The sequence below is a fragment of the Oryx dammah genome, unplaced genomic scaffold (genome assembly GCF_014754425.2).
Source record: "Oryx dammah isolate SB20612 unplaced genomic scaffold, SCBI_Odam_1.1 HiC_scaffold_27, whole genome shotgun sequence".
Taxonomy (NCBI): Eukaryota; Metazoa; Chordata; class Mammalia; order Artiodactyla; family Bovidae; genus Oryx; species Oryx dammah.
Genome location: NW_024070211.1, coordinates 7,164,432 through 7,181,032, shown reverse-complemented (window position 1 = coordinate 7,181,032; position 16,601 = coordinate 7,164,432). Strand labels below are relative to the sequence as shown.

The 16,601-nt window shown below is 50.4% G+C and overlaps 1 protein-coding gene across 4 annotated transcripts in view; it reads left to right on the top strand.

Annotated features, from left to right (window-relative positions):
* Nucleotides 1-8,663, top strand: part of MYOM3 (myomesin 3) — a 52,149-nt gene extending 43,486 nt beyond the window's left edge. For all 4 annotated transcript variants that reach the window (XM_040229569.1, XM_040229568.1, XM_040229565.1 and 1 more), the window contains exons 30-37: nt 1,861-1,948; nt 2,451-2,489; nt 2,755-2,863; nt 3,983-4,146; nt 4,349-4,385; nt 4,555-4,577; nt 6,136-6,191; nt 7,164-8,663. In XM_040229569.1, the coding sequence (XP_040085503.1) occupies nt 1,861-1,948; nt 2,451-2,489; nt 2,755-2,863; nt 3,983-4,146; nt 4,349-4,385; nt 4,555-4,577; nt 6,136-6,191; nt 7,164-7,424 (777 nt within the window). In that variant the 3' untranslated portion in view covers nt 7,425-8,663. The remainder of the gene's footprint in view (nt 1-1,860; nt 1,949-2,450; nt 2,490-2,754; nt 2,864-3,982; nt 4,147-4,348; nt 4,386-4,554; nt 4,578-6,135; nt 6,192-7,163) is intronic.
* The last annotated feature ends 7,938 nt before the right edge of the window (nt 8,664-16,601 follow it).

Here is a 16,601-nt window from a genome sequence, read left to right as displayed (position 1 = left end):
AGTACTAGAGTGAGTTGCTATTTCCTTCTCCACGGGATCTTCTTGACCCAGGGATCGAACCCAGGTCTCCGGCATTGCAGGCAGACGCTTTACCATCTGAGCCACCAGGGAAGCCCTTTCTAGGCAATAGTAAGAATCAAATTAATGCCAAAATAAAAGACCATGGGGGAAGGCAATACCAAAATTGTAAATAAAGACAGGCTCAGTCATACTGATTTTTCCCTTTTGTTGAATTCCAGTCCTGACCCTGCCCCTGACCATGTAGCCTTGGGCTAGTCACTGTCCCTCTCTGACTTCAGTTTTCACCTGTAACATGAGAGGGTCATGAGATTCCTTCCTGCTGCTGCAGCCTGAGATTGGGGCAGGAAGACTGTCTCCATGGGAGGCCGTTCTGGGCAGAGCAAAGCAGGCCTGGAGCTCACTTCTCCTACCCACTTCCTCCCCAGGGCCCTCAAAGGAGTGTGACCTGGTTAAGATAGAAATACAAAGCTCGTTCTTAAATATTCAATGTTTTTCTGCCCTGCCACTGATTTCTGTGGCCCATGTGCCAAGGAGTACTGCGCAAACGCAGGTTTGCTGACAAGGAAAGAACTAATGATTTCAGGGTCCTCGCCCAAATCTCAGCCAAAATAATGACAAGTTGGCCTTTGTCATCACAGTGCAGGCCCTTCCACAGGGCTTGGCTTCAAGGAGGGACTTAATCGCTACTGAGTCTTGTCATAATCGTCTGGCCTATTGGTGCGAGAACTTTCTGGCTTCCAAAAAGTTATCTCCCTTGATCCTCTTGGAAACTGTAGCACGTGGTCAGGGCAAAGTTTATGCCACCATTTTACAGATGAGTAAACTGAGACTCAGGGAGTTTAAGTACCAAGATGCAAGGCTGGAGAGTGGACCCAAAAGTCTCTCCAAACACCCTCCACAGAATGTGGCTGGGGCTTTGGCGCCTTCACTGAAGGAGCGGGGAGGGAACATAGGGGAGGACTGTTGGGTTTTCAGTCCTTTGATCCCTGGGTTAAGAGATGCTTCTTGAGGAGTGGGGTGGGATGGGTAGGAGGTTCATGAGAAAGAGGGCATATGTATACCTATGGCTCATTCGTGTTGATGTATGGCAAAAACCAATACAATATTGTAAAACAACTATCCTCCAACTAAAAAGAAATAATTTTTTTTTTTTAAAGAAATGTGTCTGCCTCGGAATCTGCCTCAAAACACACTACGTGGAAATGGTTGCAAAGGGCCCTTTGACGGGTCAGGGAGGCAGATATCGTCCCGCCCCCCCGCCCCCCACCCAGCCCTTGGAGGAGATGCTGTGTAATGAGAGGGCACAGTTGAACTCTGACCTTGCTTTCAAAGCACAGCCCAAGTTCTTGCTTTGCTAAGTGTTGACCCAGGCTTCTCGAGGTTGACAAGCATGTGTCAATAAGGACCCCCTTGTCCTGAGCAAAAGAAAGCACACCTCTTCTGAGAGATGCAGAGAGACCCCTCCATCCCGGGCCCCACAGAAGAAGGGCAGCTCTGGTGGAGGGTGCCCTGGCTCAGCCTGGCTCTGTGAGGAGGACTGTCTCTCTGCTCAGGGCAGCTGACTCAGAATCCCCCTGCGGGAGGGGAGAAGGGAAGGGGCCGTCTGTTTCTGCCCTCAGGCCCGCCTCCCTGCCCCACCTCCAGCCCACAGACAAGCCGAGAGCTTGGAATCAAAGGGCTCTGGAGCTGGAAGGAGCCAGAGACAGCCCATCACAGGGGGGTAAACTGAGCCCAGGGAGGAGAGTTAGGGGCTGGCCTGGAGCCCAGGCCTCCTGATTTGCATCCATCACTCTTTCTGGAACCCACGCTGATACTGCCTTCTCTCCTCCTTCCTTCCAGCTGTCCAAAGAGGACCAGGGTGTTTACAGAGCGGAGGTTTCCGACGATCGAGGGGAGGACGATACCATCTTGGACCTCAGAGATGAAGGTAGGAGCTGGCGATGTCAGAGATGGGCCAGGAGGGTCTCTCGCTGAACCAAGAGATACAGTCTGTGATCCCCGTGTCACTGGGGGCAACTGAGGCCCAGGGGGGTTAAGTGACCTACCCACGGCTGCACAGCAGTTCAGGGCCAGGGAGGGCCCGGCCTGTGTGATGCCGGAGCCCATGCTCACTGCCCCGCCCCACAGCGAGCCCAGGCTTCGTGATGTGGAGTCTGGGTCCTCTGCTCTGCCCCACAGTGGGCCCCAGGGTCCTCACCAGGCCGGCAGGCTCAGCCTGCAGGTAAATCGTCAGCTCAGCCCATCTGTCCTCCATCTGCGTGGCCCTACCCCATCCGTCATGGAGTGCCCTGGGTCCCCTCCTCACCCCTACGCCTGCATCCTCAGAGCTGCTCATAAGCTCCACCAGCCTTTTCCAAGGCCGAGCCCACCCTGGTGCGTCCCTAGGGGAGCCCCCCATATCAGCTGACCATTCCCTCTTCTCCCTCCAGCCCTGGATGCCATCTTCACTGAGCTGGGCAGGATCGGTGGTAAGCAAGCCAAGCCCCACCCACTTTTGCCCAGCCCTGCCCTGATGCCACAGAGCCTGGGGGAGGGGGGGTCTCCAGCCATCCTTGGCTGCCAGGGTGGGGTGGGTTTAGACTCCAACCTCAGAGACTGTCGTGGGGGGTCGCATTCCTGCCCCGTGACCACACTTGCCTTCCCCCACCGCACCCCAGAGCAGGGGCAAGCTGGCTGCCCCCCAGAGGGCCTTGGGGAAGACTCAGCCTTCTCCTCTGCCCCTCCCACCCCCAGCTCTCTCTGCGACCCCACTGAAAATCCAAGGGACAGAGGAAGGGATCCGGCTCTTCAGCAAGGTCAAGTACTACAACGTGAAGTACATGAAGACCACTTGGTTCCACAAGTACGTTGGCCTTGCCCTGGAGTTCCAGGAGAGAGGGAGCCAGCACCCGCCCCCGAGCCCAGTCCTAAGAGCTTGGCAGAGACCACCCCACCCCACCCCCCACCCCCAGTCCACAGAGGGAGCCCGGGAAGGGAACAGCTGTCAGAGATGCCAAAGGGAGGCCCCCCCGGGAAGGTGGGCACCCTGGTGCTGAGAACATTTTCTCAGTGTCTCCATGGCCACGGGAGGACTATTGTCTTAGAGCAGCACCTTGGAACTGAGCGAGGGAAGGACTCAGGAAGGAAGGAATACCAGGTGGTCACGTGGGTCATGGTGCCTTTGTGGGTCTCCGCAGCCTTAGCACACTCAGGCAGCCAGGCTGAGGGGAGACAGGCAGGCAGAGGGACCTGGGGGGCTGACAGCTAACTTAGGGCCAGGCCTTCAAGGCAGGATCAGGCATCGGGGACTCAGCCGGAGCTAAGTGACCCCAAAGACTTCGGGAGCAGAATTTTCCCAGTGCTTCTTACATGCATACCTCAGCCTCGTGGAGCAGGCATTATTACACCCATTTTAGGGAGGAGGCTAGACTGACTTACTCAAACTTGTCATGTGAGTGAGACCAAGGCCAAGTTGAATTTCAGAACAATAAAGCTCCTTCTCCAGAGTCTCTGAGCCCTGTGACTAAGCCCAGAAGTGTCACTTTTGCAGCATGACACGGGGGGCGTGGGCCAGGTGTCTTTAGGTATGAAATTTAAGTAAAGAAGGGAGTGTATACAGTTTGTAAGTGCTTGGGGCCAGTTATTGTGGGAAGAGCTCCTGGGAGGTTTTTTAAGATGAGGAGAAGGATGAGGTGAGGAAGTAGCTCCCTTGGGTTGGGTTTGGGGAGGTGGCCACTGATCCTGGAGCACCGTTTTCTCAAGGTCCCAGCCTGCAGGACATGTCACAAATAGAGACTCATTACGGGCACAAGCTTTGGTGAATGATGAGTGGATGAGTGGGTAGATACTTATCGAATGTCCCCACACATCTAGAAACAAAACCCCAGGAGAGGAGTCTGGGGCAGGGGTGCCTACAGCTGGGCAGGCAGCCAGCCTGTCCTGGGCACAGCCCTGTTAACCATTGCTTTGCCCTCACGTTCAGAGAGAAACGCCTGGAGAGTGGCGATCGGGTGAGGGCTGGTACCACTCTGGATGAGATCTGGCTCCATATCCTGGACCCCAAGGACTCAGACAAGGGCAAATACATCCTGGAGATCACGGCTGGGAAGGAAGTCCGGCAGCTCTCGGCTGATCTCTCAGGGCAAGGTGATCTCTCCACCCGTCTGGAAACCTGTTTAGAAAACCCCACAATCTCTGGGGGCAGTGCCTCCAAGAGAATGCTGGAACAGAGAGGAGGAACAGTCACAGCTGGGCTCTGCACCTGTGGGTTGCAAAGGTCAGGGGGATGGAGTAGAGGGATGGTGGGGGGGATGCTCTGACACAGCTGTTCCCCTTTTCCTTCTCGTAGCTTTTGAGGATGCCATGGCTGAGCACCAGAGACTGAAGTAAGTTCCCAGCGTGATCAAGGCCCCTGGGGTGCATGCACACAGGACCCTTCCTGGGAGGTGCAGCTGGCTGGATCCGCCTTTCCCCTACCACCCTTCCCCCAACCGCGGGCAGGACTGGCCTTTATATGATGGAACCCCAAGCCCTTTTGCCATTTCTGTTTTCCAGAGCCCTGGCCATCATTGAGAAGAGTAAGTCCAGCCATATTTCCGCGGTTTCCTGTTCTGAGTTGGGGGTGACTTCCCAGCCGCTCACAGCTCCTGGCAAGGCAGCTGGAGCCCCGGTTGCCCAGCTGTGTGGCTGTGTGGCTCTGGGCTGTCACAGAGCTGCCAGGAGACCTGGGTGGCAGCGGCAGCATGAAGACAGGTGGATAAGGAGTCCGAGGATACCTGAGACTGCGGATGCACCCAGCATCCACTCAGCTGACGTCAGAGGGACTCCAAAGGAAGGGGCAGACAGGACCGAGGCTGCGCTGGTCTTTCTGCTCGAGGCCTGGGAGGGGACGACTTTAAGGCTGAAGCTGGTTCTGGCTCTCGGGCCACTAGGGTCTCAGCTAATCCAGGACACAGCCTCTGAGCTGCCCAGGGGCACCACCAAGCCCATGCGCTGGAGCTTCATCGGGTCCCCACAGCGAGTGCTAAACCACCCCGTTCCAGGGGGCTGGCTTGCCGGTCCCACTGACCCAGCAGTCACTAGGGGACTTTTCAAGAGGGAAAGACTTCAGGCAGCAGAGCAAAGCAGCTCCGGACAACCTGAGAAAAGAAACTGACCGTTTGCGGTCATGTGTAGGAGGAGGGATTAACCCTATATGGCCTCTTGTTCCCAAATGTGCCCACTTAGCAGGAAGTGCAGGCTGTTCGTAACTGAAATCTGGAAAGGGGTCAGACATCTGGGGTCTAAGGGCAGTGAGGAGCCCTCACAGGGGCGGCCCACCTTGGTGAGAGGACCAGAGGCTGAAGACCCGACTCAGCCCATCACATCTCTGTCTAATTATTTCCGTCCCACAACCCATCCTGGGATTCCGAGTCGCAGGACAGGACACCCACCCCAGGACCCTAACAGCGGGAGCCTGCACTCACCATTTGCAGTCGCCGGGGCCTGTGAAGTCCAGAGTCTAGGGTGGTGGATTGTTGCCTGGTGAACATTAAGCCCACGTGGAGGTCCATCGCTCCCCCCTTCCCCCAACCCTGATCCAGGGTCCTCCTCCCCTACATCCATTGCGGACCCCAGCTGCTTCAAGGCTCTTTGCATAACCCTGATCGTGATCCAGGGGCCGTTCCCACAGCCTCGACTTCAGCATAGGGGATATGTTGGCTTTCTGCTTAGAGATTTACAGCCACCTTCTCTTCCTGCCCAACCACCAGGGCCACCGGGTCCCCTCCCTTGACCAGAATCAGTGTCCCCAAAGCTTCCTTCCTGTTCCCTCCCTTAGCTGGATCGTCACACCTGTTCTGTGCACTTTGCCAGTTTAAGGCTCAGAGCAATCTTATTCACCTTCTCTCCCAGTTCTCAAGGGGAAGGGCACCTCACTATCACCTCCAGGTACCACGGACCATGATATTAACCTCAAGGCAATGATAGAAACATGTCCTCTATCTTCTGTTTGTAAAGGCAAAGAAATAACGTAATACAAGTTTAAAGATGTCCACCCCAAACAATGCCAATAGGAAGAGAAGCATTGCTGAAAAATAAACCACAACTCCAGGTAAACGTTCATCATGGGGTGGGTCTCGTTTTTTTCCCTTCCAGATCGTGCCAAAGTGGTGAGGGGGCTCCCGGACGTGGCCACAATCATGGAAGATAAGGTACCGTCGGCCCCTGGCCCACAGCCAGCAGTCCCACCCTGGGCTCCCTCCCACATCCATCAAAGAGCACAAATCAACAGAGCTCTGTGGACCTCAGAACCGGAGGGGCTGGTTCCGCCAGAGTCTGGCTTAGCAGCCACCCCTCGCTGGTCACACGTATGGTGTGTGGCCTGGGGGGGTGCTGTTCCCAGCTTCACCCCCTCCCTCCAGGGGGCCCCGGATGTCATGGGCTTCTCTTTGTGAACTTCAGTTTCCGCAGGAGTTCGACTCGATGAGCCCTAAAAAGCCCTTTCCGGACTGAAATCATGCAAGTCTAATATTCTAGCAAAGAACAGTTAATGTCTTCATGTTGCTCACCTTGTACCAGGCACTGTTCCATTTTTTTAACCATGGAGGCAACCACAGGGAACAGTGTGTTATTACTAGTCACCCTTTATAGCTGAGGGAACAGAGGCCCAGAGAGGTTAAGGGACTTACGTAAGGTCACACGGCTTAAAGGAACAGAGCTGGGAGTCACACCCAGACAGCCCAGCTCCAGACTCTGGGCATTTGCCCATCACACTACAGTGCCCTGCACAGAGGACTGCTCTCCTGAGAATTTTCAAACTCAATTCTTAAAATCTTCACGCTAAAGCAATCTGGGCTTCTTTGCCTGGTAAAATGATAACGAAGTGTACAACAGAAAGCAATGAAGCGAAGTCCATGCCACTCTAGGGCAGGTCACTGCTCAAGTAATAAAGATCTGAAATTCTAGCAGGCATTCCTCTAGAATAAAGTTGAGAATGGAGGATGTGGGGCTTCAGTAAAATGTCTCCCTTTCATGTTGTTACTTTATGGGTTACAATAAAGCACACATAATTAGCTTGTCCCAAGGAGCAGCTTGTACGGGAGCTCCCTGGGAGCGTGAAGGCGATGCCAAGGCTTAGTCCCAGAGGGTGGGACTGACTGTTCCTTTCCTGTCCTTTCAAACAGACCCTGTGCCTGACCTGCGTCGTCTCAGGAGATCCTGCCCCTGAAATCTATTGGCTGAAGAATGACCAGCCTGTCACCTTCCTGGACCGCTACCACATGGATGTGAAGGGGATGGAGGTCACCATCACCATCGAGAGGGTCAACAGTGAGGACAGCGGGCGCTACGGTGTCTTTGTCAAGAACAAGTACGGGTCTGAGACAGGCCAGGTCACCATCAGCGTGTTCAAGCATGGGGAGGAGGAAAAGGTGCTGCAGATGTGACGGTCGGATTCAAGCACAGCCTGAGGTCTAGTCTGTGTGGACTAGGAGGGTCAACCAGTGGGTCACAGCCTGGCACAGGCCACAGGGGTGAGACTGGAGGGGAGGGAAAAGGGCAGAACCCAGGGCCTGGGAGTGGGTGGAGTGGACACACCCAAGTGGAGAAGCAAAGATGGGGTGCTGGGAGGCCTCCAGGATTGCAGAATCAGGACTGGACTTGGACTGGAGGACTTATGTGCTGAACTGTTTCAACTCTAAACTCTCCATGAGCCTTGCCTTTTTCATCTATCAAATAGGAATTCCTACTCCTAGGGATTCTTTATGAAAACTCCATGAAATCATATATCAGTGGTTCTCAATGGGAGGCAATTTTGTCCCCTAGGAAACAGTCGGCAGTCCAAATTTGGGGTTGTCACAACTGGGGGTGTCCACTGGCGTCTAGTAGATAGAAGTCAGGAATGCTGCTAAATATAATAGCTCCCTGCCACGTAGAATTCAACCTTGAATGACAACAGTGCTGAGGCTAATGAGCGCAGCCATAAATGGATATATCAATACCCCTCTTTGAGGATACTGTATTTTCAGTGAAGTTCAGCAAACATTCATTTGAAATCTAGCATATGCCAGGCTTGTGGGTGGCACTGGGAGCACAAAGATACATAATATGTAAGCCCCACCCTCAAGGGTACCTCAGCCCAGGAGAAGAGACAGACCTGGGTGCAGATGACTCCAGGGCAAGTCAGATGATCGGAATTCTAAAAGGTCCAGATAAAGTTCCACTAGTGGTCAGAGGAGGGAGGCAGGTGTTCGTCCCAACTAGGGAAGGTGAGCTTTAAAACACCTTCATGGAACTAGCGGAATGGGTTGTTAGGTCCTAAAAAATGAGTGGGATTTGGTGATGGTCATGGGAGGAGATTTCAGGAGCAAGGGCTGGTGAGAGCAAAGGTGAGGCGTGGAGGTGATACCACCTGGGCGGCCTGGGACACCACGTTGCAGAGTTCAGACCTTCAGGACTCCCAGCTCAGGGCCTCTGCCTGGCAGGACACATACTGGTTGGCCTTGCTTCCCGGACCTCAATACAGAGCTGAGCATTTCACCACCCTCCCATTTCCTTGTTTAAAATCAGATGGGGAGGGGAGGGCATTTATAAAGTTAGAGATGTTTGTTGTAAAATTTTGGATAACCTTGAAAATGATGAAGGAGAAAATAAAACTCATCTACACTCTCAATACCAGAACATAACACCCACCTCTGATTGCTGAACTGATTTCCGAATTTAAAGATAAAATGAATCACTCCTGCATTTACCACCTACATGCGCATCGAGGCATGATGGGAAGCTTATACCCCCAGCAGCAACAGGTGCAGTTCAGGCCAGGTGTTCAGTGATGGTGGTGTGCTGGGAATCAGTATGGAGAATTGAGTGGGTCTTGGAGGCAAACACATACAGGCTTGAAGCCAAGATCTCTCTGTGTGATCTTGGCCATTTTTTTCCCCCCTTTCTCTGGGCCTTGATTTTTCATCCATAAAACAAATCTGAAAGATCATTTTTTAAGGCCCTTTCAGCTGACACTAAGATTTTGATTATTTCCCAGAACTTGGTTCTCCTTTGCTTTTCTCTTCTTATGACGATGGGATGAAGAAAAAGGTCCTGCCCTCATTCACTCTCCCAGTCTCATACTTGGAATCTCAGAGGAGAGACTCGGCTTCTTTCATTTGTCCATGAAAAATGTTTCAAATTTCAAAGAAATCGGGATGCACAGTATCCATGCACTTTATTCGTAAAACCAGAGCAGCCTGACATGTGCTTACGTAGGTTCTTCGTCTTCACACAGAGCACCTCCTCTTCTCCTTCATATGATCATCATCCCAACACAAAGAGGCAGGCAGGCAGACGCTGTGATGGAGACAATAAATCTCACAGGCACAGCACTCAGAAGGTTACGAAGCATTCTCGTGTCTCAGTGCTTGTCAGATCCAACGGAACATCGTCATCGGCCCCATTTTTACAGACATGACGTGACAATTGAGAACCAAAGTGGTACAGGGCAGAGTTAGGACAAGAACCGGACTCCCTGGGTCCTGGTTGGGAGGACATTCTGCTCTGCTACACGTGCAGAGGGGTACACAGAGTCCAGGGGCTTCCCTTGTGGCTTATGGACTTCCCTGGTAGCTCAGACGGTAACCTGTTTATCTACAATGAGGGAGACCTGGGTTCGATCCCTGGGTAGGGAAGATTCCCTGGGTAGGGAAGATTCCCTGGAAAAGGAAACGGCAAACCCACTCCAGTACTCTTGCCTAGAAAATCCCATGGACGGAGGAGCGTGGTGCAGGCTACTGTCCATGGGGTCGCAAAGAGTGTCTTAGCTGCTAAAGAATCGCCTGCAGTGCAGGAGACCTGGGTTCAGTCCCTGAGCTGGGACGATGCCCTGGAGAAGGGAAAGGCTACCCACTCCAGTATTCTGGCCTGGAGAATTCCATGGACTGTATAGTCCATGGGATCGCAACGAGTCACACATGACTGGGTGGCTTTCACTTTCACGTTAACAGAGTCCAGAGCCCAGAGGTGAACTCTTGCTGCGGTTCTCACTAAATCCCTGAGAATCGCCAAAGTGCTGAGTGAGCAGATCAGTGAACAGGTGTATAAATGGAGGTGGCTTCTTGGCCCCAGGGTCCAGAACGGTAAAAATTTTCTCCACGGGGAAGCAGGAGGCATTAGAAGTGTCCACAGCAATTTGTCGTGTTCTTGCCAGAGAAGCACCTTCCGGTTGGCCCTGATTAAAACATGGTGTGATCGCCCCCTGTTGGTGGGGAGTGGGTTTTGCAGTCACCAAAGCAGTGCATCGTTAGACTGGAGACGCTGGGAGCTCCTTGATTCGGTGACAAGCCAATTTGGGAGCAGGAGTTGGTCCCTGCTGTGCTGCATATGGACAGTTTTTCTTTGCCCAGTCTCCTGGGTTAGGGTCCCCTGCCTCCTGGAGCAATCTTGCTGAAGACCAGGATCCTCAATGTCCTTGATTGCTCTGCTCTCTCTGCTCTACCTTCTACAGAAGCCAGGCTCAGCCAGTTTTTCCACTGGCCCCCCACCTAGGAGGACTGTGGACAGGGAAGGTCAAGGGTGGCGCAGTGGGGATGCAGGTCCCTAGGACCTTTCATTGTTCTCTGTCTCAGCTCCTCCCAGTTAATCCCAAGTAAACCTCGAGTAGGAGGTGGGAGAAATGACACTACAACCCTGCCCACGCGTGTGCTTAGTCGCTCAGTCGTGTCCGACTCTTGCCACCCCATAGACTGTAGCCTGCCAGGCTCCTCTGTCCATGGGATTCTCCAGTCAAGAATACCAGAGTGGGTTGCCGTTTCCTTCTCCAAGGGATCTTCCCAACCCAGGGATCGAACCCAAGTCTCCTGCATTGCAGTCAGACTCTTTAACCACTGAACTACAAGGTGGGAGAAGGGGCCTTGCTAAAGAATAGCGTGATAAAATTAAAAAAAAAAAAAAACTTTCTGTCTGGTCTTTGTTCTTGGTTTGGAATATATAGTGCCTAAACCCTTGGGATCTCCAGGGTGGGGTCTCCAGACAGGTCTTCAGACAAAAAAGCGCCTTTTGTATGCTGATGAGATGGTTGGCGACTGGAGGCCCGTAGATAGCATCAGGATGGGAGCTGGTCACCAGAAAGATCCAGGTAGGACTAGAGGGTTGGAACTTTCAACCCCCAGCCACCTCCATTGCCCTCTGGGGCTGGGAGAGAGACTAGAGATTGAGTTACTCACCAATGGCCAATGATTTAATGAATCACGCTTAAGTGCTGAAACCTCCATTAAAAATGGCTGAATGACAAGATTTGGGGGGACTTCTGGGTTTGTGGACAAATGGAGGTGCTGGGAGGGTGGTTGACTTGAGAGGGCACGAGAGCTCCCCAACCCCCTACCCCCACCCGGTGGACCTCTTCATCTAGGTTGTTCATTTGTATCCTTTACGATAAGCCAGAAACTGTAAGTAAAATGTTTCCCTGAGTTTTGTGAGCCATTCCTGCAAATTATCCACTGAGGAAGGAGTTGTGGGAACCCCTGATTTATAGCCAGTTGGTCAGAAGTCAGGTGACGACCTGGGACTGGTGTCTGATGTGCAGGCAGCCTTGTGGGACTAAGCCTTTAAACCTGTGGAGTCTGACTCTACCTCTGAGCGCTCAATGTCAGAGCTGAATTGAACTGTGGGGCACCCAGTTGGCGTCTGGAGACTTGGAGAACTGATTGTTGGTGTTGAAAAAACTCATACATTTTGTGTCCAAAGTGTTGTGAGCCAAAGCAACTCAGAGTTATGAGTTGACCACCTCCCCATGGGTTCCTTTCCATCTCCATCTAGTCTATCTCCTGAGCCCAGGGTAGGCTGTTGGTGACGCTCCATCAGTCAACAAACCCAGGCACCCCAGCTTCATGTCCTTCATACTCTGCAGCCTGAACCACTGGCCTTGACTTTATTCTCCTCTCCTCAACCTGTCCCCGGTAGTCTCCACTCCTGCCGCCAGCCTGGGTTACTTCCAGCATCCCGCTTTCTGGACCACTCTGATTCTTCCATAACTACAATTCCCGCTTGCTCCTTGTGTTATTCTTTACTGGCTCATCCTGGGAAGCGTCTCAGTTGGGTTCAGCCTGATCCCTGGTACCCTTGTAACCGAGGAAAACCCTATGGTGCCTTCCCAAGACAGATCTGTCGCCCATATCCTCTGCATTAGCTCCTCTCTGAAGTACCTAGATAGTAGTATCTGATGCCTATTTCCTGAGTTTTTCAGATAATAAAACCACAATCAAATGGGGAAAGTTTGACTACTTGATGATCATGAGTACATAGCTCACAGACCCTCTAGTGCCTTGAGCACTAGATTGAGCACCTTCAACCAATCAGAGAGTTGTGCATGAGCGCACCCCACACCCTGGGATGCCCCTCCCTCACTTTGCCTTTAAAAAGGCTTTGCTGAAACCCTTCGGGGGGTTCAGGGTTTTAGAGCATGAGCCACCCGTCTTCCTTTACAATAAATGCTGCGTTTTCCTTCATCATATTCTTCTGTCGATAGATTGGATCTACTGCTCCCTGGTGAGGGGACTCAAGTTTAGTTTGGTAACACCTTTGGGCCTTACAAATTTAGGAACTTTTGTCTCTTATCTGTGTGTGTTAAGTCGCTTAGTCGTGTCCGACTCTTTGCGACCTGATGGACTGCAGCTCGCCTGGCTCCTCTGTCCATGGAATTCTTCAAGCAAGAATATTGCAGTGGATTGCCATTCCCTTCTCTAGGGGATCTTCCAAACCCAGGGATCGAACCCCAGTCTCCAGCATTGCAGGCAGATTCTTTAGTGACTGAGCCACCAGGAAAGCCCATCTGGCAAAGCCCACCAGCCAACACACAGTCCCAGCATTCTCCAGGAACCCTCCACTGATCTCCAGGCCTGTTGGGCTTCCAGGGAGCCAGGCCGGACATAGGCTGAAGGAAGGCCCACCAGCCAGTGGGTTCCCCCTTTATCACCCCAGCAGCCCCTGCCCCCACACCCATGATGCCACCTTTCACACACCAACCCGGGGCACTAATCCTTGGCCTGAAGCACTGAGAGCTGTAAACAGGAAGCACATGAGAAGCAAGAACCCTGCTGGGAAAAATGCCTGGCCTGTGTAATAATTAACCTCTCCCCACTGGGCCTCAGCCACCGCTCATCAGATGCTTTCAATACCTTAAAACTTCCAAAGCACTTCAAGCAACTTGGGTGACATTTGCACGCCAAAAATAGTTTCAGAAGCCACACTCCCCAGATGTCTCTAGCTAGAGGAAGCCAGATAGTTTATTTTGAGCATTTGAGAAAAGTTTCGATTCTGAGGCGGGAGGCGTTTCAGCCAAGAAGGGCCCTGGCTTGAGAGCAAAACAAATTGCACAGCCTGCAAGGAATGTGCCCCTCCTCTCCTAGGCCTCCCAGAAGCCCTTGCACCCCCAGGCTGACTTTTTCTAGCGCAGCTTCCTGTCCTAGCAGATCTAAAGAAAGAGAAACACGGGGCCACACAAGAGCCTTTTCATTCCAATTATAGACATGTTGGTGGTGAAAGGAGCCTTTGGGTTTGCTTTAAAATACTCCAGCTTAAAAAAAAAAAAAAAAAACACTTCAGAGGAAGAGGAATAAAGGGAAGTAAAAGAAAAACACTGATAATTCTTGAAATGGGTAGTGGGCACATGGGTACCATGCTCTCTACTTTTGCACTTATTTCGAATTTTTTTCATAATAAAAAAAATGTTAAAGATTCCACAAGAAACAAACCCTTGGCCATCTTTTCATCTGGAGTCATATGAGGCATTTATCCAGCAATGAGACACAAGGTGTCTAATTGTCAAGGACCTTAGACACAGGTGAGTGAGTACAGCCATTGGTCTCTGGCAAGCAATTTATACAGCCTGCTCTTTTTCAATCTCACAAATTAAAATTAATGGCAATGTAGGTGTCCTGGACTGTGAAGAAAGCTGAGCACTGAAGAACTGATGCTTTTGAACTGTGGTGTTGGAGAAGACTCTTGAGAGTCCCTTGGACTGCAAGGAGATCCAACTAGTCCATCCTAAAGGAGATCAGTCCTGGGTGTTCTTTGGAAGGAATGATGCTAAAGCTGAAGCTCCAGTACTTTGGCCACCTCATGCGAAGAGTTGACTCATTGGAAAAGACTCTGATGCTGGGAGGGATTGGGGGCAGGAGGAGAAGGGGATGACAGAGGATGAGATGACTGGATGGCATCACCGACTCAATGAATGTGAGTCTGAGTGAACTCCAGGAGTTGGTGATGGACAGGGAGGCCTGGCGTGCTGCGATTCATGGGGTTGCAAAGAGTCGGACACAATTAAGCGACTGAACTGAACTGACTGAGGTGTCCTGCAAGAAATAATGATCAAGTCATGACTATAGGGTTTTTTTTTTTAATTGCACATCCCAGTGATCCCATTGACACTGCATTCATTCAGCACAAGCTTGGCTGAGTTTACCATGTGGCAAGAATATACAGAACTAAAGCTTGATGCTTATAATTTGAGATCCAGTTTTGCTTTACTTGATGTGTCTGGCTTAATTAAGTCATTTAAACTTTCTGTATCTCGTCTGTAAAGGAAAGCTGCTGTGAGAATTAAATGAGGGGATGCGTGCTGAGTAACTGGCGTGGAGCCTGAGAGGATTGAAATAAATGGCATATTTCCCCACCCACCCACTCCCTGCAGTCACAGTCACTGGGGAAGATAGAGGGGCTGATCCAGCTCCCACAGAATTCAATGGTTCCTTCTGCACTATTTTGACTGATGACAGTACGGACACTTCCAGAGACAAGAGCCCACAACCTCACAGGGAATTTTTAAAGTAGCATCTGTTGTATCCTTCCAATGATAGGAATGATAAATGGTTGTTGTAGAAAAATTGGACAAGACAGAAAGGAACCAAGAAGAAAAGCAAAAATATCCATAGTGGAGGTGGGGAGAGGGGAGGGTTGGGAGTTTGGGACTAGCAGACGCAAACTATTACAGAGGATGGATTAACACCAAGGTCCTCCTGTATAGCACAGGGAACTATGTTAGATATCCTGTGATGAAACATATGGAAAAGAATATGAAAAATAAAATATATTTGCATAACTGAATCGCTTTGCTATAGAGCAGAAATTAACACAACATTGAAAGTCAACTATACTTCAAAAAAAATCTTTTTTAAATAAATCCACCAACCAGAAATAAGTACAATGGAATAGCTGTTTAATCGCTATCCTAACAGATATTGCCACCCCCACCTCCACCTCTTCTTCATTGCCACCTCCACTCTAGAGACTGGGAAGTGAAATATTCACTTTCCCAGGCTCCTTTGTAGCTGGGAGCAGCCATGGGACCCAGTTCTGGTCCAAGAGACCTGAAGAGAAATCTGCTGGGGCCCTTTGGTAGGGTCTTCATGCTCCTGATAAAGGAGACAGACACTGCAGACACCAGACTCTTCCCCTTCCTCCTTCCTGGCTCAGATGCGGACACAATGCCTGGAGCTGGGACAGCCATTTGGTGACCACAAAGAAAGGGGGATTGCAGAGTTGCCAGCCCAACACCACCAAGCTGCTGATGCCAGATCCTCAGATCCCCAGAAAACGTATAAGTGAAAAGGCACCATAACTCAAGTTTTCCAATCCTTTGAGCTAAAATTCACATACAACTTATTAATATGTTTTTGATATATTTCTTACCAGTCTTAACAGAATTGAGAAATCTTACATATAATCTTACATTCTCAGTTTTTTCCTATGACATGAAATTATAAAATTTTTCTCACATCACCAGAAAAATTCCAAAACCCCATGTTAAAATTTGTCTATCATGTAACTATATATCATTTCCATGTTGCCAGAAATAGTTTACAATTTTTCGCTAATAAATAAGCTTGGGATGAATATCCTTATGTATAAATCTTTGCCTGCATCTCTGAAAAATTCTCTAAGATTCTAGAAGAGGAACTACTGAGTCAAAGTACATGAATTACTAGGTCGAAAGCAGACTAGCTGCATGGCAGGAGTGGAAGCCAGCAGCCAACTGATGGTGCCCTAGCCTTTCCCGCAGGGACACAAATCAGAAGTTAGTCAATCACCCAGTGCACATTTATGGAGTAGCTGTTTCACTCCAGGCTTTCTGCTAGACGCTGGTGATACCGTGATGACTGAAACAGACATGGGTCTTGCCCACATGGGAAATACCATTTCTCAGATGGCTGCCCAGAAGGACAGTGACTGGTTTTTCTTGAACCGTGGCCAACTAATGAATGGAGAGGCTCACCATAAAGCTAAAAAGCAAAAACCAACTGAGAAAAATATTTGTGATCTATATAGAAAATATAAGGCTCATACTTAACATATAATTACAGTCCAAATATATCATGACTGGCATGCAATCATCAAAAATAATGAAAAATATTTAAATGTGTGAAGAGATGTTCAGGATAGGTGTTAAAAATCAAAAGGCAGATTTCAAACAGTATATTCTATGTGAACATATTTAATGAAAATTAAAATTGTATATATTTTAGAAGACTAGAAAAATAAACATCAAAATATTAACAGTGAATTCTCTAGTGGTGGGATTATCATTGATATTTATTTTCTTATCTACATTTTCAAAATCTCTGTTATAAACTTGCATTATA